At 33.7% G+C, this 25,120-nt stretch overlaps 1 protein-coding gene across 1 annotated transcript in view; it reads right to left on the bottom strand.

The window, feature by feature from the left end:
- Positions 1-25,120, bottom strand: part of LOC118748384 (fasciclin-2-like) — a 294,950-nt gene that overhangs the window by 230 nt on the left and 269,600 nt on the right. The window contains exons 2-3 of the mRNA XM_036482755.1: positions 24,374-24,548; positions 22,604-22,657 (exon numbers count right to left, since the gene is read on the bottom strand). Coding sequence (XP_036338648.1) covers positions 22,604-22,657; positions 24,374-24,548 — 229 coding nt within the window. The remainder of the gene's footprint in view (positions 1-22,603; positions 22,658-24,373; positions 24,549-25,120) is intronic.

Below are 25,120 nucleotides of genomic sequence, written 5' to 3'. Positions count from 1 at the left end.
GTGTGCGACATATGTGCATATGTTGGTTTTATGCGATTTTATTCCGAAGGATATGCAGCCAAAAAAGCATATATTTGTAAGCGAGTTGTTGAGTTAGTAAGTTGGATGGTAGGCAGCGTTAAATTGGCATAAGTAGCACATTGTTGTTGTTGTTGTTTGGCAGAATAACGTACGTCAGTTGAAAGCGGGGGAAGGCAGGTGCGTGTGCGTGCGTTATGCGTACATATGAAAATAGAAAAATAAAGGAGAAGAACATTTACATTTAGTTGTAACTGCAATTCATAATGTTGCTAAAATGTTCTAGCAACAAAAACAAATTCATGCGAATTAGGGGAGAGCATAAAATTGCGGGTCGCAGTGCAGGTGAAGTGCACTTATTTAGCGTAAGCCAATGGTTTAATTAATTTTTTTTCAGAGTAGATATACAAATTTGGCCTTGCAATTGTATGCCTTTCCACTTGCGCAGATAAAAACTAAAAAAAAGTTAGTTAGATAATGCGCTCGCTTTTTATTAATAAAAAATTTTGTTACACATTTGCTTGCTGTATAAATACGGTAGTTTTAGAATACTAACGATGCACATATGCATGATGGTTTTTATAAGTTTACTTATCCTATTAATGAGTTTTTATTAGGCACAGCGTTATTACCAGCCTGAGGCGAACTTAAATTGAAATCTTTTGGTTAGTGTAATACTGTATACTAAATACATAACTGATGCTTTGTTAATGTACGCTTATACACATATACATAAATATGTATATACAAGAATATAATGATATGGGTATTATTTCTCTACTAACTGGGTGATTTTAATTAGCTATCGGGTATGGTGATGGAATATATTGCAATTGCAATAACACTACTATTTAGTAGAATTCTGAATGAATTTTTAGCAATAACATTTTAGTACATATTAATTTCTAGCTGAGAATAAAAATATAGTGAAACAACATTAAAATATATTAAGCTTTTAATTTAAAATAAGGATGAAAATTTTGGAATGAAAAATCATAAACTCAATGCAAAGTATGTATATTTGTATTATTATAGTATACTTTTTATAGGTCGTTCTTCGGGAAATAGGAATAAAATGTTCCTTTTATTTCATTTCATTCTAAAATTTTCTATATTTTAAGGTATTTTCTCTGCGTTGGATGAGACGGCACAGAAATATGTTTAAGAATAAATAATACAAGGCCGAGAAAGTCCATTACGGATTACGGTCACACAAGCAGCATGTGGCAAAAATTAAAAAAAAAAATTATTGAATTTTGAATTCATTCACTCTTATTACCAACTCGGCATGCTATTTGTAAAACAAAATTGTTGTGAATGCGCTTCTTTTTCTGATAAGTGCACTTCAAATTTACAATTTAAAGGCTATGGAAATTAAATCGAATGCTTACATCTGACATTCGAATGAATTTATAAACACAAAACTCATCAAATACAGATCAATTTTACAACTTTTCATAGACATCAAGCATTATGGGAAAAATCCTTACAAATCGCATTGATTTTTTGTGAAAAAAGTCTTTTCTGGTCGAATATTAATTTTACATTACATCTCATTAGTAAGCTGAGAAGCTCGGTAGGGTAGAAAATCGTATAAAGCCCACAGCTAAAAGTACATTCTTACAATTTCATGCAGAAAAATTTCCTATACCGCTAAAAGTTGATTAATGAAAAATGCAAATAACAACAACATTTATCTTACACAAGCCTGCCATTGAATTGAGGCATTTCAATAAACTGCCAAAGCGCCTGAAAATATGCATGAATAAATAAAGTTTATGATTTTTCTGGTTTTTTTGTTAACTCTTAAATGATTTTTTATAACAAAGTATAAATGTATTGGAATACTGAAAATGAATTTTTCCAAAGCTGAAAAAAGTGTGAATCTCTGGCGCTGTGATTGCGAGTATCAGCAAATATTATGTCGAGATATGACAGGGCGTGACAAATTTATGTATAGGTAAGGTATATGTAGGTCTGAGCAGATAAGTAAATAGGTACATACATACATACATATTTGCATACAAAAATGTTGAATGCATATTAATACTTGACATACTTTAATGTTCATAAAAATATTTATGCTAAGCTGATTTCCAGCAATCACTATTTTCGTTTTTGGGTTTTCACCAGCTTTGGATTTATTCCTTTGAAACGCGGCTTAAAAATCGCCACTCATCTATAATTTGCATTCTGGTTGTTTAAGAGTAAATAATCTCGCATATTAACGTCAAAGTGAATGATTACATATCATAGCGTTGAATTGAATGGGCGACATTTTTAATATTGGAATTGTTAAATTTCACAGAAAAACAGTGAAAAGGTGGCAGGTACTCAAATGATATTAAAAGCTTAAAAATGACGTATAATTAAACACACAATTTCAATGATATTGAAACACAAAAATGTGGCATAAATATGTGTATCCAAGAAATATACTGTTTAAAAACATAAAAAATATATCCACAGCAGTGATGCCAGATTGTGGGTAATTTCCCTATTTGAGAGATATTTTGGAGCAAAAATTATTTAAAGGGGAAAAGGGGACATTTAAAATAAAAAGGGATTTTCATTTGCCACAATTATCGATGCATAATTAATAAATATTCAAGAATATTCGACACTCTTAAGTAATTAATCATTCTGAAGATGTGATGTGGAGTAAAATTATGTATATGTATTAGAAATTATACGAACACTTTTGAAAATTTTCTCCCTTGAACCAATTGAAGCGCTGCTTAAGAAAGAATCTTTTCAATAGTAACTGGTAAAAAGTGAAACAAATTATCTGATAAAATGTTAAATTTTACATGTACATATGTATATAAAATACGCAGTTGCTTTTGAAACAAAAAAAGTCAGGTGCTTCAACGTTAAAGTCACCAAAAATCACATTCGCTTACGCAATGCAAATAATTTGTAACACTGATAGTATCAAGAATTGCCAGTAAATATTCAACCATAAAAACACAAAAAAAGTTTCTTCAAAATCTTGGGTTTTAACAAACACTGAAGCTAATTTATGAATGTAGTAGATGTTTTTAAATTCTTTTAGACATTTAGTGAGTAATCTATTGACCATTGAATTTCGAAAGAATATTATATGTATGTATATGTGTAACCTGGATGGTACTTTTTTACTACTGAAATAAATGTTTTCAATTCTTTGTGAATTTTGTGGGATACATTTTTAAAACGTGGGCAACTGAGGTATTTTCCCCCGATCTTTTTAAAATTATTACCTTTCATATGATATTTTGTGTTAATGACATCAGATTTGCACAGTTCATTCAATTAAAAAAAAATGAGGTGTCAAAAGCTTGGCCTATGTAAGTGCAATAAATTATTTTTCGTAAGGGTTGCCACCTGTTAAAAAATCTAAACGAATGAGTGCTAGGAAATCTTTAGTTTGAATATTTACGGTATTTTTGAGGTGTTTGAAGGAGATTGGTATCAATTAAATATGTTTGAAAGGCTTAATGCAGAACTATATTTAGTAGGGTTGCCACATGTTAAAAAAAGTAAATTCAACTTGAATTGTGGCAATTAGGTAATTGAAATATGTATAACAATTTTGGGTGCCAGAATAAACGGGTTTAAGCAAGTTTTAAAAAAGTTATACCATAACTTGCTAACAGCGTGAAGAACATATGTATCAAGTAGGGATGTTTCGGAATGCGAATGTGCAAATGCGAATACGAATGTTAAGAATATCATTAATAAAGCTATAAGCAACTTAAGTCATCGTTTTATAAATTATTAGAACATTGAACCAGTGCTTTACCTATACAGTGTATACAGTGTGACATGCAGCAGTGTTCAAAGGTTGCTTTGCCTGTTAAATACTAAGCGTTAAATTGAAACAATCTTTAACATATGTACATATGTGCGTTACGTTGCGATTGCGTGCGAATCATTCGCATAACGAATGCGAATGCTAATATTCGCAACATCCCTGGTACCGAGTTTGAAAATGATAACTTTCTTTTTAGAATTTATGCAAAAAAAATAAGTTAAATTGCGGCCAATGTGGTATGTTATGTAACTAGTTCTTTAGAATTCGCAGCTCATTATAGACAGCGCCTAAAGATATGCGGTGAAATTTAACAAATCTCCAATCAAGTAACAGTAGCGCCCAAAAATATGCAACAGCTACGATTTAATATTGCAATGCTCCTCATGATTATGAATATGAAATCCCACAAATCACTATAACTACCGAAAAGTAATTATCTCTTCATTTAATTTGTACCTCACAAACTTTGTATTAGAAAAAATATTGATTTGCTCCAAAAATCAGGCAACGCTTCAGTGAATAACACAATTAAAATGGTTGTGCGCAATAAAAGCATAACGGAATTTTTTTTGTTACAAAACAGAAATTGGTATTGGATAAATAAACCCTAAATTAAAAGCTACCTAAAAGTATGTCAATAGTAAGAAAGCATATGCAAATGATATTTGACGGCATAAATATAGGATTTTGAGAGGGGAAGAGGAGGGGTTTGTAATGAGTTGAGCTAAAGCAGACATACATAAATGAAAATGGGAATGTTAGAGTGAATGAAGTATGAATATAAGTATGTACATATGTATATTATTTATATATATAGATATATATTCACAAACTTTTCACAATTTCGGTAGGTAAAAAACTTCAGCATTTAATTAAGCTTCGGCGCCTAAAATGCTGCTTCGCTTATTTGCGCTTGAGTTGTGTGCACGTACGCCCGCGGCTTGGTAATTAATGTACGCCAACTGATATTACAATCGCAAATACGAAATCTTAATGACTTTTGTGTGTATTTATGCTTACTTATACATCTATTCATGTATGTAAGTACGCACATAATTTCATGCCCTGCAAAAAATTGCGCGACTAATCTCTAAAGAGAGTATTCCGAGATTACTATCAATCGGGTACAATTGGGCATTAATTAGTCGTAACTAGTCTCATACGGGTACTAATGGAGATCAATTAGTCTCGACTCATCCCTTATGGGTATAATTGGAGATCAATTAGTCCCCAACTCATCTCTAACGGGTACTATTAACGATTTAATGATATGTACGCACTTAGTCAATGCAATTTCATGTGCGGCGTTGGCACGCAGAGAGAGTATTCGCCTAACAAAACTGAGCACCCCGGTTCGAATCTCGGCTGGCGCAAATTTTTATTTTTATTTTTTAAATGTGACTAGTCGCTTTTTATACCCGTTCGGGTATAAAGGTGGACAATTAGTCTCTTCATAGGACATGCTCGAACAAAAGCGAACAGTTCATTCCATATAAAGAGATCAAAAGTGGTATTAGTCGCATGCTCCTTTGCGATTGCTCCCGGAGTCATCCCGGATTAGTCCCATTTTTTTGCAGGGTGATTATAAATTTAGATATGCTGAAGCAATACACACACACTTACACATGAAGCATATTCAAGCTTTGAACGCCCCCAAATATACAATTATTTGCAAAAGTTATTAAATTTGTGAAAATCATTGACGTAAACGTCGACAAATAGCTAAACAAAATTTTCATAATTTTGTGAGTGTATGCGTGACGTGTGCTGCCAGGTAACAAGCAAATAAATATTAATTACTGGCATGTAAAAGTCATTAAATTTAATAAACATGCTGTTATATGAGCATTCGGCGCCTAAAGCTATGCCTTGTTCAAATAAATGTCCTTGTATTTATGTTGCTGTGCCGACTGACTGATTTCCTTTGCCGTTGCTAATCTATTAGACTAATATTTGACTTGTATTAATAACGGTCGTGTGAATTTGTTGTGATAAGCGATACCGAAAATATGCGTTTTGTAGTGCTCATTTGGCGGTTGCTATGCTTTCATTCGGTTGAGTTTATGAAAGGTGTCTAGTACCGAAAATATTGACATTCACGCACAGTAAATGCGCTGATATATAACGTTTGGCAAATAAGGACGCTGTGAAGACGATTGAGCTTTTAGGTAAAAAAGCACGCGAGTTAATACTTCAGTGAAAAATTTCACTTTCTCGATCTATTCTATTCTTCGAAAAGGAGCGGACTTAAAAAGTTGGAAAATATGAAAATAAAACTGAATAGTGTCTAAGGAAATATGCTCAGAATATCGATCACTAAAGTCGCTTGGAGTTGATGGCATAATCCCAACTATTTATTAAAAATGTTCGCAGGCATGTAGCATAGCATTTGGGCTATATATCAAAAGTTTAGACAGGAGCGAAGATGGCTTACATCCTGAAGGGCGGAAAGCCGGAACCATTTCATTAAAAATTTTCAAAGAGGTCTATCCTATCAAAATCGAGGCACAAGGCGTCGCACAGTGTTTCGACTATATATATAAAAAAGTGTGAGTACCGCTCGTCAGGTCTTGAAATTGGACGCAGGTTTTAGAGAATTTTATTTATTTCTTAAATGAAAAATAATAATACATTTATTGTTTCACAAAAAAAGGAGCACTAGCTGCCAGGGCTTACGGCTCTTAGAGAATTTTATGTAGTTTTCCAATATATAATTGGATATTTTCTGCGCGACTTTGCAAATATATGTAATTTTAGATTTTTTTAATTTTAGATTTTCAGCTTTTTGCATAATTTCGCGAAAAGAATTTTTCGAAAAATGAAAAAATCTCACCAAACATTGGGAAAAAAGAAAATATTTACACCCATGTAATTTTAAAGTATAACCTTTGTTTTCTTAGAGTGGAAAGCAGGAATCAAAAATTAACCAAAATTCCACCACATTTAATGGCTGGGTTAAAATTTTTTGTGAGTTTTGGGTGTTGTAGTGATCCAATCCTCCCCATATTTTTCACACCCACACCCGCCCACAGAAGTGGAGGGCGTGGCAAATATTCCATCTTCACATAATTCCCTATTTCTAAATAAAATTAGAGCACATGTCAAGTTTCACCGAAATCGATGCGGGTTTACTATTACCATATAGTCGAAACACTGTGTGCCGTAGCGTCTTGATGTGGTGCAAGGACTTGATCGACTTTCGATTGGGCTGCAATAAGACTTTAGGGCCTGTACTTCATCCCGATTGTAGGATCTACTTAAGAAAGCTGACCAAGAACTGTCGCATTCTAGTTCAGGGTTACATGACATCGATGCCATTGGACGGCTTGCAACCAAAAAGCTGAATCGGTTGTATTGGAACCGCGGGCCGCATCGAGGAGTAGCGGTGAGCAGGCACGAAGAAGGGGGCTGACGCAGCGTACTTTTCGCTCACATGTGTTTAGTTTAACTTAAACAGAGTTCACTTTAAGTGTCAGCAGATTTAAAAAGACATGTCATATGCCTTAAAGATTTCACAAGACTGTTGAGAACTCCAAACGCTTGTGTAAAAAATTTATAAATTTTTAAGGTTGGCATGGGTTTGGTTATGAGTGGTAACTAGGGATGTCAATCCCGGGATCCCGGGATTTCGGGATCCCGGTCTTTTTTAAGTCCCGAATATCCCGGGATTAGTCGATTTAAATCCCGGGATTGCTGGAAACAATTTTTTTGTTAGCCAATTAAATTTTTATCACAAATATCCCCTCTAAAGGGCAAATTAAGAATTTTTTGCAACCCTTAATGCTATAATTTCTTTAAGATCGCATTACCATCAAAAGAAGGAACAATTTTGCTTCGCTCGAAATGGAATAGGTGATGCACTTATATATTTATTGTTTACTTAAATGTGTTAACTTTTTTATTATTACTTAAATATACTGATAATATCTTAAATTGATCTCAAACCGTGATTCAAAAAATTATCATGGTATTTTTTTGTTAATTAAAAAAAATATATAGCTCATTTTACAAAAAAAATCACGTAAATCAAAATTTCACACTTTACAGAAAGTTGTTTTAAGTTCACCAAATTATCATAAAAATATCAAACTTTTTAATCATTATTTTTACAAAAAAATTCCATTATGCAGTTTTATAGCCCATTCAAATTAATACAATAAAGTGCAATTTTAAAGTTGCTAAAAACTCCCTTGATTTTTGAATTTTTTGTGCTGACGATGTTGGGCATTTTCTTTCTTATAACGAATTTTTTTGTAGCAAAAAAAAAAATATATAAAATGTCGACGGCATGTTTTCGCAACTTCAAAATTGCACATACATATATATTTTTTTAAATTAACAAAAAAAAATACCATGAAAAACATTCTGAATATTGCAAAAAAAAAATCTATGCAAAATATTTCTGTGAGTGACCGTATATGCATTTGTACTTGTAGTACAAAAACTATGTTATAAATTAATGAGGATATGTACATACATGCATATATTTATAAATTTTATGTTTGTTTTTTGTTGATTGAAAATACTGATTTATCGCCTTAATAAATATCTAAATGAATTACAATAAATTGTACTTTTTTTTGTTATATCAATCTGATTTAAAATACTGTAATAGGATGATCACAGATGTGTTGCACTTTTGCCTGAATTTCGGGACAATCCCGGGATTGTATTTTCAGATCCCAAAAACCCGAAAATTTACATCCCTAGTGGTAACGAAATTGAAGTATTTGTAATAGGCTCTTCGTTGTCACAATTATTCAGTTGCACTTTGGAATATCCCAATGTCAGATTCCGGAAATTCTAGAAATTCAATAAGTCTTTTACCTGTAAATCACAAATTTTATTACCATCCTTAAATGCAAACTGTAATCAATCAAAATGAAAGAGCGCACCAGTAAAAACCAGCCTTTCAAATGACAATGCCATTCATTTTATATTCCACTTGACTGCTGTTACTAATTCAGTTCAATCATGTAGTGTGCCCACACGCGCGGTGCCGTTGCATATGCAACAGTGGCTACTATTTAGTAATTACTAGTTAGGTAATTTCCAGAGGTAACCAAGCCCAAACTGTCTAATACATGCTATATATATTAGGGTGGCCCAAAAATACATGTGAAAAAGTTAAGTCGGAATTTTTATGCTCTCATCCCCTAGGATTGTTCTATACCAATCATATTTTTTTAATTTGAAATCAAAAAATATTTAGTGGTCGCTCAAAGCGCTCAAAATTTTGCATGTATTTTATCCGGGGAAAAAACACTTTTCGTAGAAGTGGCACAGAAAGCTTGAAATAAATATTTTTCGATCAGAAAACATTGTTTCCCTTCAGCAGATTCACAAAACTAATAACCAAAACCCGCCAAAAACCCCAGAAAATGCCATAACATTCAATGGGGGCATAAATAAAAAATCTTTAATATTAAAAAATGGTTAAATAGACAATTGGGTATCGTTATTTGAAGTCTCCTAAAGAGGACCAGAAAAATATTGATTTTTAAGAATTCTATACCATTTCTACGGAAAGTAGTTTTTCCCCATATAAAATACATGGAAGACTTTGAGCGCTTTGAGCGACGCATTTTTTTATATATTTATATTTTTTGACTTCAAAATAAAAAAATAGGAGTATATTTTTTCGATATAGAACGATCTTAGGGGGTGAGAGCGTTAAAATTCCGACTTTACTAATTTGGGACCACCCTAATGTACATTCATACGTTTTTAAAGAGCGTAGAACGCAGCATATGAATGGTGCAATGTATGTCATAAATCAAGTTGAGCTGTGAATTGCAATTATAAATGTAAGCATATGAATGCACAGGTAATGCGCCTAAAGCTATGCCACCGCATACCGCATTTATAGCTAAATTTTTAATTTAATGCATTAATGCTTCCATGCAACGCCCGAGTGACGGATCGACAATGTAAGCATCAAATGTTGTATGAATAGCCGGTCCACAGCAGCATGGACCTAAAATTAATTATACTTAAACACACCTATAAGTATGCAATGAAACTTTTTGTGTGTATTCTATGCAGCAACTGAAATCCACCAACAACAAGGCAGCCGGCTAAAATGCTTGCCAGTCAATGATGACGACGACCATTGCTATGGGCAGCTACATACATACATACATAGGCATGCATGTATCTATGTAGTAGTAGGAGTTGCAAAGCTAACCGACCATTCGTGCAGGCGCTGTGGGTTGTGGCCAAGTGGTGCGCCTGTTTGTTGCTTGTGTTGTGGCTTTTGTTTTCCAGCTTGTGCGGTGCATTTTTTTGTTGAGGTTATTTTCGGCTGAGTTGCCATCCCCGCTGTTGTTGTTGTTGTTTTTTGCTGTTGTAGTTGTGGCAATTGAAGTTTGCTATTTGGTTTTCGGCATTTTCCAGCCGACAAACGTAACAAAACGCAATCAAACCGCCTGTGAGGCACTCGGTTACGCAGTCATTTCGTCAGTTAGCAAGTCAGTCAGTGCAGCAATGTGAGGTCCATCGGAACGCACAGCTGCCTTGCTGCCGCAACCGCAAGTAAGTAACAACCAACAGGCTGACAGTAGCAACAGCAGCAAAAGCAACAATACCAGCAACAGCAATATCAACAATAGTGACTATCTACCAAATCGACAACACAAATAGACCAATGGCTTTAGTCAGCTTCGCAATGGGTTGGCGCTGAATTGCAGTGCATTTCCCTAGTTTTTCTGGCATGTGCCTTTGCACAATGACCAACTGTGGTAGCGCAATGTTGCTGCAGTTAGTTACTCAACCAGTCACTCAGTTACATTCAGTGCAAGTCAGTCAGCGCGCCTCTACAAGTCCATCGCCTGCCTGGGTTAGCCTAGCCATGTAAGGCCATTTCAAAGCGTATGTGGTCGCCAATGTTGCAATAGTAGCTATGGTGCCGGCAATTGTTGTTGCCTTTAGAGTTGTTGTTGTTGTTGTTGGCGCGCCAATAGCAGCTGTAGGTGTATTTTTCTTTTGATAGCACCTAAAATGCTGTTATGCAGAAAATTGAAAAATTGTACTACAAAACGCAGCCAAGCTCAAGTTGATGCTGTTAGAGTTGAGTTGGTTGAGTGGTAGTGGCTGACGAGTGGTTGACTGGAGGGAAGTTGCTATAAGAACAAAAAAAAACAACGAAATAGCAACATTTACAGGAGTAACTATTAGAGAATGGCACTGGAGCAAGCAGCTGATGTTTTGCGAGTTGTTTATTTGGTGATAAGAATACCATGCAGGCCATGATTTATCAGCAGTAAAATGTGCTTATTCTGCATCACGAAGCCATTTAACATTTTTGTGGGCAATGAGAATTTTTGCGATTAAATATAGACTACGTTTAGGTATTGCATTAACATCTTTACCTTATTTATTTGAATGCAACGGGCGAACGTCTTGCGACTAAAAGGCCTTTACTATGCTATAGCTGGGAAATGAGATATGTATTTGCTTTCGGCTGGCAAAGGTTGCCCGACTTCGATTAACACGATGGTTTCGGAGGCACTAAATAGCTAATGAAGGCGTTCTCGTCGAAGCCCTACTAGAGACGTACACATTTATTTCTCTACAGCAAATCAATTCATCACACGATTGGCATATGTACCAGGTAGACAGGGTATAGAAAGCTGCATGGTTGGCAATACTATGTGTAAATCCGGCATGCCCGCGAAAAACTTGCTCTCGTGCTGGAGTTGTAAGAGATCCTCTGCTTAACTCACTCAAATAACAGTTATCTTCCTTGCCCTGTGGAAACAACATGTTACCAGCAAATATTGAATGGTCTGCCAATTCTAGGCAGCACAAAGTAGGAAAGTCCCCAACTAGCTGCTTTTAAAAATACCATCTAGGGAATCTGAAAAAATTATCAGCAAACAGTTTTGGGCCGTGTTGGTGGGTTTGCCAATATTTTAAGTCAATTCGTCTCTTCCTTGTGGAATAATCTTAATGCACAACAGGTAGGTTACAATGATTCCTAAGCCGAAATTTGTGGAAGAGCCAATCTCGGCAAAATACCCTTACTTTTGTGAAGTCTGAAACGAATACTAACGAACTATGCGGATGGTGCATAGATTATTTGAAAAGCCGCTTTCGGCAGTCTGTGAAAATTCTTCTTCTTCTTTGGCGTTCTAACCGCCTAAGCGATTTTGGCCGAGTTAAACCAAGCACGTCAGTCGTTTCTCTTCTGTGCCAATTGACGCCAATTGGAAATGCCAAGTGAAGCCAAGTGGTTCTCCATTTGATCTTTCCATCGCAGTGGCGCTTACCTCTTTCTCTGCTATCACCAACGGTTTCAGAGTTGAATACTTTCAGAGCTAGAGCGTCGGTGTCCATTCGAACGTCATGGCCAAGCCAGCTGCACTATGTCCATTTCGTTGTTAAGCTCATACAGCTTATCGTTCCTGCGGTGCTCGCCGTCGCTAATGCGTTAAGGCCCGTAAATCTTCCGTAAAATCTTTCTCTCGAATACTGAAAGAGCAGCCTGAGTCTGCTATTTATATAGAAACCAGTTAAAATTTTAATGAGCCCAAGCACTCTAATAGTTGAATAATTAAAGTGTATTTGGATTTTTGGAATTTTCCTTGGGGTGCTTCAAATTATGAAAGAAGTAGTGGTGGAGAGAGCTGGGACCATATTGACTATTTTAAGCTCTGGTAAACGATGAGAATAATTCTTATAAGAATAGGAATTCATTCCGATTGTCACCGCCTAATTACTTATAAGAATGGCAAGGAATCTTGTAGAGTAGAGGGAACTCAGTGGCATTCCTATTTTTCACCAAAAGTTAAAAACCAGAACATTTAGTGAATTTTTCCAAAACACACATTTTTTAAAGGGTTTCACTGTTTCGCAAAATTAATTTTCTAAATGCTTTCCATGTATTTCGTTTCTTGGCTGAGTGGCATAGTGCAATGCAAATACCACACTCGATTTTTTAATCATTGCTGCGCTGGTAGTAAGTATTTGCACCAGATAATTATTTTTTTCGCAGTCGAGAAGGGTTCGCAATCCTTAAAATGCAGTAAATTTCGACAGCTTTGCTTGCTATTAGCTAGCTTGCTCGATATTTAGTTGCTGTTGTTGTTGCTTACTTACCCATTGCTGTTTTATACATCAGCAGTTCTACTACGTTTGCTGGTTGCACTGATGTCAGTGGTAATGCCACATATGTATGTATGTAGGTACTGACCAAATTACTCACATATCTGTGTACATATTTAAGTGCTTACTGTGTGAGTGTGCGCAATGAAAAACTGCAATGCAATGTACTGCCCCCACCACATTTGCCCTGCTTTCCGCCCCTTTTACACATCACTAAATGAAAAAGCTAAATAAATTGGCTCAATGTGCGCGGTTGGCAATTTTCGCAGTTCACTCACATTCGCCACTGACAGTCGCAGCGTGGGTGCAAGTGTTTCTTGTTGTTCTTCCTCACTATTCAGCCGCTATGTATTACCCACACCCCGTCGCACTGCTAAACCACCTTTACGTATGCATGCACTGCCCCTGCCTTGTCTGGCAGTTGATTGTTGTAGGGAGTTTATTCGCCGAAAAGGTTCGATAAAAGTTAATTGTGTGTTTTAATGCTGGATGCATTGCTTGAAAATGAACCTACTACGCGCATAACAACGTACATATGTACATGTGTAGCATATTTTCGGGCGCATTTGCTTGGTCGCTACCCCGCAAATTTTTTAAGTTGTAGCCTATATTTGGGCGCATTTTAGGCATATTCTTTATCCTCCTAAATGTAGTGGGTTAAGCGGTGCTCAAAGCAAATTAAATTAATGGCAGGGGATTTGTTGTTGCTGTTGGTGCTATTGTTGCTACTAAATAGGCGCTTAAAATATGTTGTAATGTCGGAAATTTGAAAATTTGCTGTTGTAGGCGATTTCTGTTGGAAATATTTTATAGTTTCGGTTAATCGGGTCAATGCAGCGCAGCAGTTGTGAGCACTGAACTAAAGCCGCACTAAGGCAGATTTATGACGGGCTTTGTGACTGGTTGTGAGTCGAAAATTTTTAGTTAGCTGATCTCCTTTTTTTGGAGTAAATCTGCTGAGCATTTATTTGACAATAAAAATTTTGTGAACCAAACTATAAAAGGTATACACATACGTTTAGTTTCGATTATTCAGCACAATTTTGTGCTTCGTTGAATGTTTGGGAAGGAAAAAATTTGAATTAGTGACTATTAACTTTTTAATTAGAATGAATATAAATTTTAATTTTAATAGCACTTTGATTTTGAATACTAACTAAGATTTGTATTTGTATTAAAATCGAGTGATCTGAAATGAGATGAAGTTTCGCAGTTATGAACGAGTTTGAAGTGAAAATTGTGCTTGAGTGGAATTTGAATTTACTCGATAATCGAATTTGCGTTAGGTTTATTTGTAAATTTATATCGGCGATGGGAACTACCTTGCCAGCGGGCAAAGGTCATTTAAGCTTCTTTCTATATATTTTGTATAGGTGCGCGCAGAATAAAAGCTCTCCCTGCCCATCGCTGGTTTATATGATTCCGAATTTGATTAGAATTTAAATTTGGATATTAAATTAAGGTCGAGTGAAAATTTAAGTTGCGTGACAATTACAGTCGAGTGGAAATTTGTGTTGAGTGCGAATTTGAGTTTGAGTTTCAATTTCAATACGCGTGTGCGTAAGAGTTCGAGTGTGAGTGTGAATAAAAATTTTAGTTAAAGTTCTAGCTTGTGGTTGAGTTTATTTGAAATTGGATTTGAGTTTGAAAGTAATTTTCAGACATTGAAAGCGACTTTAAGTATATTGGTTTGCGCTTGAGTCGGAATTTGAGTCTGATATTGAGTTAAAGTAGGATTTTTGTTGGCGATTGAGTTTCAGTCTGAATTTGAGTTTGAAATTGAGTATTAGTATCTAGGAGATAAAGAGTGAGTGAGTTTCGAGTTTGACATTTATTTTGAGTTTGTGGTTGAGTTTATTTGAAATCAGATTTGATTTTGAATGAGATTTTGAGTGATTGAAAGCGACTGTGAGCAGCTTTGTTTGCGCTTGAGTCGGAATTTGAGTTTGATATCGAGTTAGAATGTGAGTCAAAGGATGAGTTTCAATGAATAAGAATATGATTGGATTTGATATTTTGGATTAGACCAAAGAGTTTGTGGTTCAGTTTATTTGAATTTGATTTGAGTAAGAATTTGATTTCGAGCTTTGAGATTGAAAATCCTACTTAAGTAGTCGGGTTGGTGTTTGCGATTGAGTTTCAGGCTGAATTTGTGTTTGTATTTGAGTTTTAGCAGCTGAGACATAAAGAGTGAGTAAGAGTTTGGGTTGGTCTTTTATTTTTAGTTTGTGTATGAGTTTGTTTGAAATTAGATTTGGGTTTTAATTTGAGAAAATTGGTTCTGAATTTGGATTTGATTTCGAATCCGAATATGAGCTTGAGGCTCAGTTTAAGCCAGCCTTTTGAATTTGAATTCTAATAAGAGTTTGATACTGGATTTTATGAGTTTGGATTTGCGTTTGAATTTGAGGTCAGATTTCGATTTTATGTACGAGTTTAAGTGGCTTAAATTTAAATTTGACTTTGAGTTTAATTTTGAGCTTAAACTTGAATTAGACTTTGAGTTGGAGCCCGATTCCAAAGCTTGTGAGGGGATTTCCGTTTGACTAAAATTTGAGTTTGAGTTATATTTTGAGTATAAACTTGCGTTTGAATTGGATTTAGAGTCTGAGTTTGAGATGGTGATTGAATTTGCGTTTAAAATTGAGTTTGAGATTACGCGTTTCAATAGGTTTGGGTTTGAGCTTGAGAATAGGCTTCAAATTAACTTTGAGATCATAATAGATACCGAGTCGGAGCTTGATTTTGAGTGTTAGTTGGACTTTATGTTCCAGTGTCGATTAACTTTTACTTTGATTTATATTTGAAATAAGTTTTTTATTTTACACCCATATGCCTAAAATTTCAGTATTTAATTTCATTCAACAAACCTTACTATAATTAAAAAAAATGCTTTCCAACTGCAAATAAGTCAGCTCAAAAAGAATAAAATAAAATATTCAGCCACCCGAAAGCTATCTTACAACTTAATTATTTGTTGAAATATATTTGGTACTTTTCCTTGCTGAAATTGTAAAGTTTTAAATTACGTGTAGGCTTGTGTAGGAGCCTGATATTATGCTACTAAATAAAATACACAACTCCATACTCATTTTGATTCCAATTTCGTTAAGTGTTTGACAAAAAGTTCATAGCTATGAAATTTAATACGGCAGCCATTTATACTAACTTCATATTTCTAAATGTATTTTTAAACTATAATCATTTAGTAATAATTTGTATAGGTTATTTTAAACGAAATTATGAGCACTGATTACCTCATTTGTTTTTAATTGATCGCACTAAATCAAACAATTAAATATGTTTATTCTTAATTAAATTGTAACAACTGATATGGGCATTTCGTGGAAATTAATAAACTTACACATTAGCGGCTAGTAAATATGAAAATGTGTTAAAACTTTAAATAAACATCACTAATAAATGAGCAAAAATATTTTCATCGAAAAATTGTTGAATAAAAGCAATTCAATTGCAGGATATTATTATGGTATGAAAAGAAACTAAGTTACACATTTACTGTGCAAATGGTACAAGTAAGGAAATATAATTATTTTATTATAATAAATATTAAAATAGATACTAATAGAAAGGTTTAAATTCGCCCTGAAATAAATGTAACTACTTTTGCTACGTTAACAGTAGATTTGCTCGAGCAGCGAAATGGCCTGAAATATTCACAATCAGCAGATGGGAAAGCTTTATAATAGAGCTTCATTTGAAGAAAGATCACCTCGCATTTTAAGCGGTACAAAGGTGGAGTGACGAGATCCAAATGGTGCCTAATCAATACTAGACCCTTTAGTCAAGAGCGTATAAAGTATTTATTGTGGGGTCCCCCTTTTTTATTCCATTAGTAACAAACGCCTTGGCTTTTCATCAAACTGTACAATTGCACTGGTTTACAGCAAAAATGTTCAACGGATGCCACTATCCAATTCCTATATAGAATTGCTCGCTGATTCCGAAAATCGAGTTAATTCTTTATTTTATGGACAAGATGTCGAGATATTTTCAATTTACCGTTATTCAGCTTGAAAAAATAGGCTCCAACTACGTTTTATTAGATTTAAGGGCTCACTAAAGTCAGCAGCATCTACAAGCGGGCGTCTGTTGTCTTGGGGCAAGCTGCTCGTTATATAAATGAGCATCTTTAAAAACTCTCCTGGCAATGAGGGTTTAAAACGCTTAAAGTAAAAAAAAAAACAGATCCTATGGAAAACCCAAAACAGCATCGGTTGATTTCCTCCCAAATGTCGATGACCCACCTTGCTTTTGGAAGGTCCAGACCCTCCATAGGAAAGGATCCTCTATCGACCTGCCGGTTTGCTCAGAGAAAGGCCAGGCTTACATTACCAAAGTTCAGGAAATGCGATGGAGGGGGCATTATTTGCGAAAAATTTACAACGTGCGTCATCTATTACAGCTGCCATGAGACGGTGCACGAATTAAGTGTAGAAGAAAATATAGATAGAATGTTCTATACATCATGCTACTGCACATGAGAGTAAATCGATGCTTCCCAGTGGAAAAGTAGAAATGCATTACATGCGTCATGAATAATGTAATGTATTTCTTATGACTCCTAGATTCTATTACTGTTTAATATGTAGTCAGCATTCTAATGTAAATGAAAACGACTGTTTTTCTAAGTTCAATTAGCGATAGCTGTTTATCGCAAATACGTTTACCGTTGAAGCACAATGCCGGCGAACGGCGAAATTTTCGAGCAAATCTTTACTGTAAAAATTAAAATACACCTATGTATTTGAGAACGCACACAACGAAAGCAAACGGCGAAGTTCGCACGATGACTGTACGCGGCGATAGAAATCAATCAGCGGTAACGGCAAAAAATACTTGAAATATGGTCACCTTATCATTTGACAGCTTTCTGAATTAAACAACGCTCTATATGTGTTCAGTAAGCGTATTAGGTGGGCGAAAGTTGGACGTCGGCATCGCTTTGTAGGGCGAAATTCGCCATTCGCAGGCATTGTGTCTCAGCGGTTATTAGAGCTCTTGATGTTCGATTAATCGAATATTCGAATTATATCGATTAGCTGTATTCGAATAATCGCACACCATCGATTATTCGAATAATTCCAGTGAAGACGGTACAAAAATAAAACACATAGATTGTGTTTAAACTTGTGAAAAAGCAGAGAGAATAATTCGTTAAGAATAGATTTCTGTGTTGTCAAGTCATTCCTGGTGTATCAAAATGACAATTCAAAAAATAATTATCAAAAAAAAACAGAAAGAAAGTACAATTAATGGACTTTAAAACGGTTATTACAAAAATTTATGTATGCTGAGGAGTCACAGCAAAATATGTATTTTTTAACGTATAGATCAAACCAGATCCCCTTATAAAAAATTATTTAATATTCACATCAAACCATTAGCGGTCGTTTTATTCACGAACTGTGTCCTCAATAGTGACTCGTCCCACCCGTCACAATCTAAAATGTGTGGCAAAGACGAGATTTGGTAACACCGAATTCCAGGCATCGAGATTTATGCATACAAATCATAAAATCGTTATTAAAACAACAGATTTGTAAAATAATAGCTAGAGAAAATAGCGCCTATCAAGGCAATGCCTTCAAATAAACCACGTTTTTTTCGCTCTCCTGTAAAATTTAAGTGACGTAAGATAGACGGTCTTGCAATTAGTCGATGGGCGGTTTTGCAAAAACATCGACGTTATAGTTTGTCTGAAATTGGTAAACAATCCAATAACTCAGTGAAGTGGGTGTCAACGTTGTCCTACCCGTCCTTCTTGGAAAAATTTTCTATGTAAATTATATGATTAAGTTTTATACTTTAACTATTTGAAACTCGCCAATTTAATGGTTAAAGAGAACTTACTAAAAGTTTGAGCAAAAACGAGTTCAAATGCCCCACCCGCAACTCTGGACCGCCCCACATAAGTTTGTTTTGAGAAAATATTGTAGTTACTAAGCAACAACATAAATGAGCAGGTTATAAATTCACATTTTTTTGTTTGAAAAATAACGAATCGAATTATTCGAATAATTTAAAAGGCTCTAGCGGGTATGTGTGTACGTTAGTGGTACAGCGCAGTCACTTAACTCACACACATCTCGTTCGCGTTTGTGAGCTCGTATTTGATAGGCACTGATGGAGATCCTGCAGTAAAACTTAGAGACAGTCTGTTAAAGCGCTAGTTCCGCCCTATACATTTCAGAACTATCTCTGAACTAGTGCAAAACGGCTACAGAGGAGGGACAGTTGAAACTTTTGGTGTGCTAGTTGCGCTCTGTTGAGAAGTAAATGCACACATTCTCACTCCTCGTACAGTACTAAAATAGCTCAGCGGGAAGACCACCGACTCTAACCTCGTTGGTCGCGAGTTCAAATCGCGATGGAGGCAGTTGTGATTTTCAGATTTAAATAAATTAATAAAATAAATTTAAATTGTTGAGTTCCGCTTAAAAATTTAAGAGAAAATTCCCAATTTTAATATAAGTAAGATAAAAGAATAAAAAATAAATAAAGTGCAATCTGTAAAAGAACAGAAAAAATTATAAAAACATCAAAAAATCGAATAATCAAAATTTTTTTCATAAAGAAATTATTGTCGCAGAGCTGTCCGAAATGGAAATAGTTCAGAAAAGAAAAAATATCCAATAATCTAGTTTTAACATTTTTTCTCATAGCAACCTTATTGTCCCAGAACTGTCGAAAATGGAATCAGTTCAGGACTAGTTCGAAAGTTCGGCAGAGATGGCAATTTCCACTTCGGAGGACATCGCCATGTAAAAAGAGACAGTTGAAAGCGTTGCGTTGGGATAGATCGAGAACCAGTACCGCCTCTTAAAGAGCTAGTTTTGCGCTAGTTCTGAACTAGCGCGATTTACTGCAGGGTACCAAATAGTCTCATGTTTGCACGTCCTTGTATTTGTTTGTAACTTTACCCCAGTGTTGCCAGGTTGACGATTTAGTCGTAATTTTTAAGATTTTTTACGGCCATTACGATTTGAGCATTTTTTTGCCCCAATGACGATTTTTCTTTATGTGCAAATTTGGTTGATTCTCAACTTTGAAGACAGTTACACAGACAACTAAAAATTGCAGTGTAGACACTTGTCTACCAATTTTGCTAATAAATAATTGTCGTATCCAAATTATATGATGTAACAGAACTGACAGTAGTTGTCGATAAATAGTTTTCTTCTTTGTTTCATCAATATTCGTAGTTTTTGCGTTGTGTACTGATACATATTTTATTGAGCGAAGGAAATTATGAATAAATTATTACGGAAAATAGAGAAAAACTTTGTGACAAAAACAAATATTGTGCCTCTTATCCAAAGTTTCACTAATCAATGTAAAATTTTTCAGACTGTTGAAATTCAAAATGTTTAATTTTCCGAACAAAATTGTGTATTTTTAAATTTCAACAGGCTGATAAATTTAAAATTGATTAGACCTTTCCCAAGAGTACTTCAGAAAGCGTAAAATGTACTTCAGAAAACGTAAAATGTACTTTAGAAACCGTCAAATGTGTAAAACGTAAATTACGTTCATTTTACAACTGACAATTCTGAAGTACATTTGACGCTTTCTGAAGAACATTTTACAGTTTCTAAAGTACATTTGACGCTTTCTGAAGTACTCTTGGAAATGTTGCAGTTCAACAGGCATTAATGATCTAAAAATGAAGATCAAAATGCGATTTTATTGCAATTAAAAATATTTTTGTAAATTTAAAAATTCCTAAGAAAGTTAAATCTTTGATTTTTTACGTACGTATATGAATCAGAAAAAAACTAAAAGTGCTGCCGGGTTCTGTTTATTTTAATTTTTTATATGTTGATGATTTTTACATGCAAATGACGATTTTTGAGAACCAAACTGGCGATTTCTCACTGCAGTGACTTGTCAAAACTGCGTTACCCCCTAAAAAGGATGCTTATCTTCCAAGAATAAAAAACTGGCACTTGGTTGTGTTACACAAATGCTTCATTAAAAAAAAAAAACAATTATTAAAATCGGTTGAGTGCTTTGAGAGCCAACCCTGGACAAACATTTTCCATATAATCAGTTTTATTTAATAGTTTAGAATTTATTGTTATTAGTTTATTATGCTTTTTAAGGTTAGGTTTTGTTTCAAAGCTATAATTAAAGTTAGAAAATAAAATGATGCAACATAAAGAAAATATGATAAAATGACATAGGCAAAATGAAAACTCATAAGAAAAATTCTACTTCAATGCAAATTTTGGCAAACATTTCGTTTCAAAAATGCTCTTAGTAAATATTTGGATTGTTTTTTTAGTAACAAGATGTCTAAGCACGTACTAAGCATAGAAATGTTTGACATTCGCATTTTTGAGTGTTAGTAAACTAATTCCACTGTGAATGTATTCGCCAAGGAGATTATCGTAACTGTTGTAAGTGAATTGAAAATGAAATTCGCTTGCGAATATGAAAACGAAAGGCAGGCGGACACACAAACGACCGAAGAATATGGAGAGGACTACGCAATGAGAGATTAAATATTTTTAATTAGGCAGCGAAGGAGTAAATGAAATGAAGTGTAATGCTTTTAATGTTTAATGTTAATTAAAATTGGGGCTTAAATGTACGAATGAAGCGCTATTTGTGGGAGGAGTAGGTATATAAACAAAAAAATGAACTAAGATACATATTTATGTAAGTATGAGGCGTTGTCTATTATACGATGTATTGTAAAATAGAAGTATGAAATAGTTATTCACTGTTTTTTTTTGCGCATAAAGGTGCGGTGACTGATAAAGCTTAAAATTCGATGAGCAAATTTTTTAATTTTAATTAAATATTTTAGTCTTACGGGAAGAACTAAGTTGATAGAAGAAATTAAGAGGTAGTAACATAAATAGTGGTAACAAACTACAGCTACATTAGTCTATAAAATGACAACTAAACTTTGATAAATCATAATTGGGAGGTTCTCTTAAACTGAAAGTTCATAGAATTTTGAAATTTTTCGAGCTGTTCGAGGCTTCTTCCAGTCCAAGGTAATACTCCTAATAGTATTTGCGTATTATGAAAAACGTAGCAAAAATAATAAATAATATTTCAAAACAATGAAAAACATAACATTTTTATACTACATATTCTAATTTCAAAATTTCAAAGAACGTAACGTGCGAAGCTAACAATGCAATAATTTATGCTGGAAAAATGCGAAACTGCTGCGCTTATACATAAATGCTATTTCATAATATTCTCTGTTAAAGGATTAAACTACGAATGAAAATACCAACAAAAAATGTTTGGTTTCTTCAAAACCAGTAAAAATTACTGCAAATGCATTGAATTAATGAAAATTAGGCAATTGGCTACAGCAACTTGGCAACATTGCATGTTAATGGCTGACAAGGCAACACAGTTGCATTAGTGGTTTGTGTGCGCGCTAAATTGTTGTTGAGTTGGTATTACGTACATGTGCATTAGGGGCATGCCTCAGGTGCCGGGTGCGGCTAAATTTATTCTAAAAATCGTTTAGTTTTTTTTTCGCAAAAAAGATTACTTGGTATGAATGCTAAATATTTGCACTAAAATGCTTCGGTTTTTATTTAAAAAAAACGCATTAACTAATGATGACTCATTCAGTTTAGGCACACAAACATTAGCGTTCAGCGAAAGATAGTGAGTGTTTTTTACACTTACACAGCGGGTAATCTACGTCCTTTGGAATCATACAGTGGATAATAGTATTTGTTCCTAAATTTTTTTTTTGTGTAAAAAAGATTGTAATAAGAGAATAAAAAATAAATTAATAGCGCAAATTAAATATACAGAAGTGATATAAATAATTTAGATTTAAAATGTGTAGCTATATTGTATAGAGTAGAGAAATACTGTGTTATAAATTTAGGTTAAATAAATTTTTTATAAAAAAGCGTCAATACAGTAACTTAAAATATTTTAAAACTTTATGGTTCAAACCGATCAATGGTTAGAACTGACATTTCTTGAGATTTGGATGAGTTTTGGTCAGTACTTTTCTTTTGTAACATAACGAAGTTTTGCCAGAGGAAAAATATACTTAGGTATAAAATATTTTTCGAAAGTTCAAAATTTCGCGGATTTAGCAAGTTCAATTTTTGAGAAGGTCTAAAGCTAATAAATGGTGTTTTTTTGCATATTCATAAGTACAATAAATAAATTTACTAAAAAAGTCGAAAAGTAAAAAAAATTTCAGAATTTTCAAAGTAAAAAACCGTAAAAGCAATATCTTACTTGTATTAAATTCATGGATATTTTTATATGTAAAAATACCTCTAGTTTATCTTAAAAGACCCGATAAATTTCAAGTAGGTGCTTTTAAAGTTATATTTCTTGAATAAAAAAAATTGCGTATCTACTCTAAATTAAAAGTAAATTTAAGTGAAATAAAAATGTTTTCACATATGTAACTTCACATAGAATTTGCGAACGAAATATTTTTTCGAAGTTCAAAAATTGATATCCTTAAAAAACTTCTTCGTGTAAACTTCTTGGTATTAAAAAGATTTAGTCTAAAGTTTATAAAAGTTTCTACTTGCCTTATGCTCGGTTCCACCAATCACTTTTAAAATTCATTAGACTGTTAAAATTTGAAATAGTAAAATTTCGAATAAAATCTTGTGATTTTAATATTTAACATCCTGATAAATTTAGAATTGACTGGTGAAATTGGGTATGTATGTTTATAACTTTTGGAATTTTTTATATACATTAGTATGCATTTTTTCTTTATGTCCCTAAATATCGCTTTTAGAACTAGACCAGATTTTGTAACTGTAATATAAAAATTGTCAAATTAAGAATTTTGCATAACTTCAGAATTTTATTTTTATTTTTTTCTTTGGCAGAACTTCGTTATACGATATACGATAAAAGAAAAGTTCTGATCAAAATTCACAAAAATCAAAAATGGTCGATTGACCCATAAGGAAATTATTAAAAAGCTCTAAATTATCAAAAAACCGGTATATTTAAGTGTTTTAAAAAAAGCTTATAGGAACTTAATCTCAGAAAAAAAAAAATATTTAGTACAAGAATACTTAGAAAGTTGTTTTTAAGATAATTTACTTCGCTCATTTAGGCCATAAAATATTATATAGTTTTTCTTTTGTCTAACTTCAATAAATTTTTAATATTGCGAGTTCTGCAGATAATTACCAAAAAGTTAATAGGCGTTGGGATATGTTTTTATATATCTATACAATTTAAAATATTTACAGGTAAGTTACTTTCAAGTTATTTACTATAGATTTTAGAGATAGCAGAATCATTTCAGATATACTATATTTTTAAGGCTTGGGAGTCCTACACTATAGTTATTATATATACAAGTGTTTATATTTTTGTTTTAGAGCATAGGAAATAATTCTCTGGATTAATTCTTTAAAATTTTAATATTTAATTCGTACAACTTTTTGCTTCTCAACTTACGGTTTGGGCAATATTGTATTATTCATATTATCCTTCCATTGCAAATCCGATACCAAATTCGGATCAGCCACAATCGGTTTACAGGTTAGAATCAATGATTTGCCAACTGGTTTCCTTTGTACTTCTTGCATGGGAAAAATTTCCAATTTTGGTTTGACTTCAGCATGTGTGAGATCTGGAATGAAAAAGAGTGAGGAAGGGAGAGAGAGTTAATAGAAATTAAAAAAAGATAGTAAATGGAAGGTTAGAAAATTTTGATTAAAATTCTACGTTTCAGATAAGGTAATTTTTTTAATAATGGTAATGATAATTAAACCTTTATGCAAAGTGGTTCGGTTTTCGGTTCGGATAAAATATTTGTGGAAAATTTCGGTTCGGTTAATTAATAGAAAAAATCGGTTTTCCGGTTCAAAACCGGTTCGGTTCAAAACCCGTTCACGTCCCTGGATTGAACTGAACTTCATACTCTAAGACTGGCTACCGAGTCCATAGTCAACATAATCACTGAGAGTTCGATTGAGCATTGTTTTAAGCACTTATGACTAGTACAAGCTTAGCTCAAGAGGCCTGGCTATCTTTGGAAAAATTGTACTCCAGTGAAACCCCGATTTATAGAGCGTTTCCAATCTCCTTTACTTGCCAGTGATCACACATTTTTAATAAAATGTTTATTGTATACTCGTAAAATGATTTAAACTCTTCAAGTCTAGTAAAAGTCCTAAACACATTTGTTATTTATTGTATATT

Source organism: Rhagoletis pomonella, unplaced genomic scaffold, assembly GCF_013731165.1.
Source record: "Rhagoletis pomonella isolate Grant_MI unplaced genomic scaffold, Rhpom_1.0 Rhpom_scaffold_00013, whole genome shotgun sequence".
Taxonomy (NCBI): Eukaryota; Metazoa; Arthropoda; class Insecta; order Diptera; family Tephritidae; genus Rhagoletis; species Rhagoletis pomonella.
Note: the sequence above shows the minus strand (reverse complement) of the source record. Positions and strands in the feature narration are given on the sequence as shown.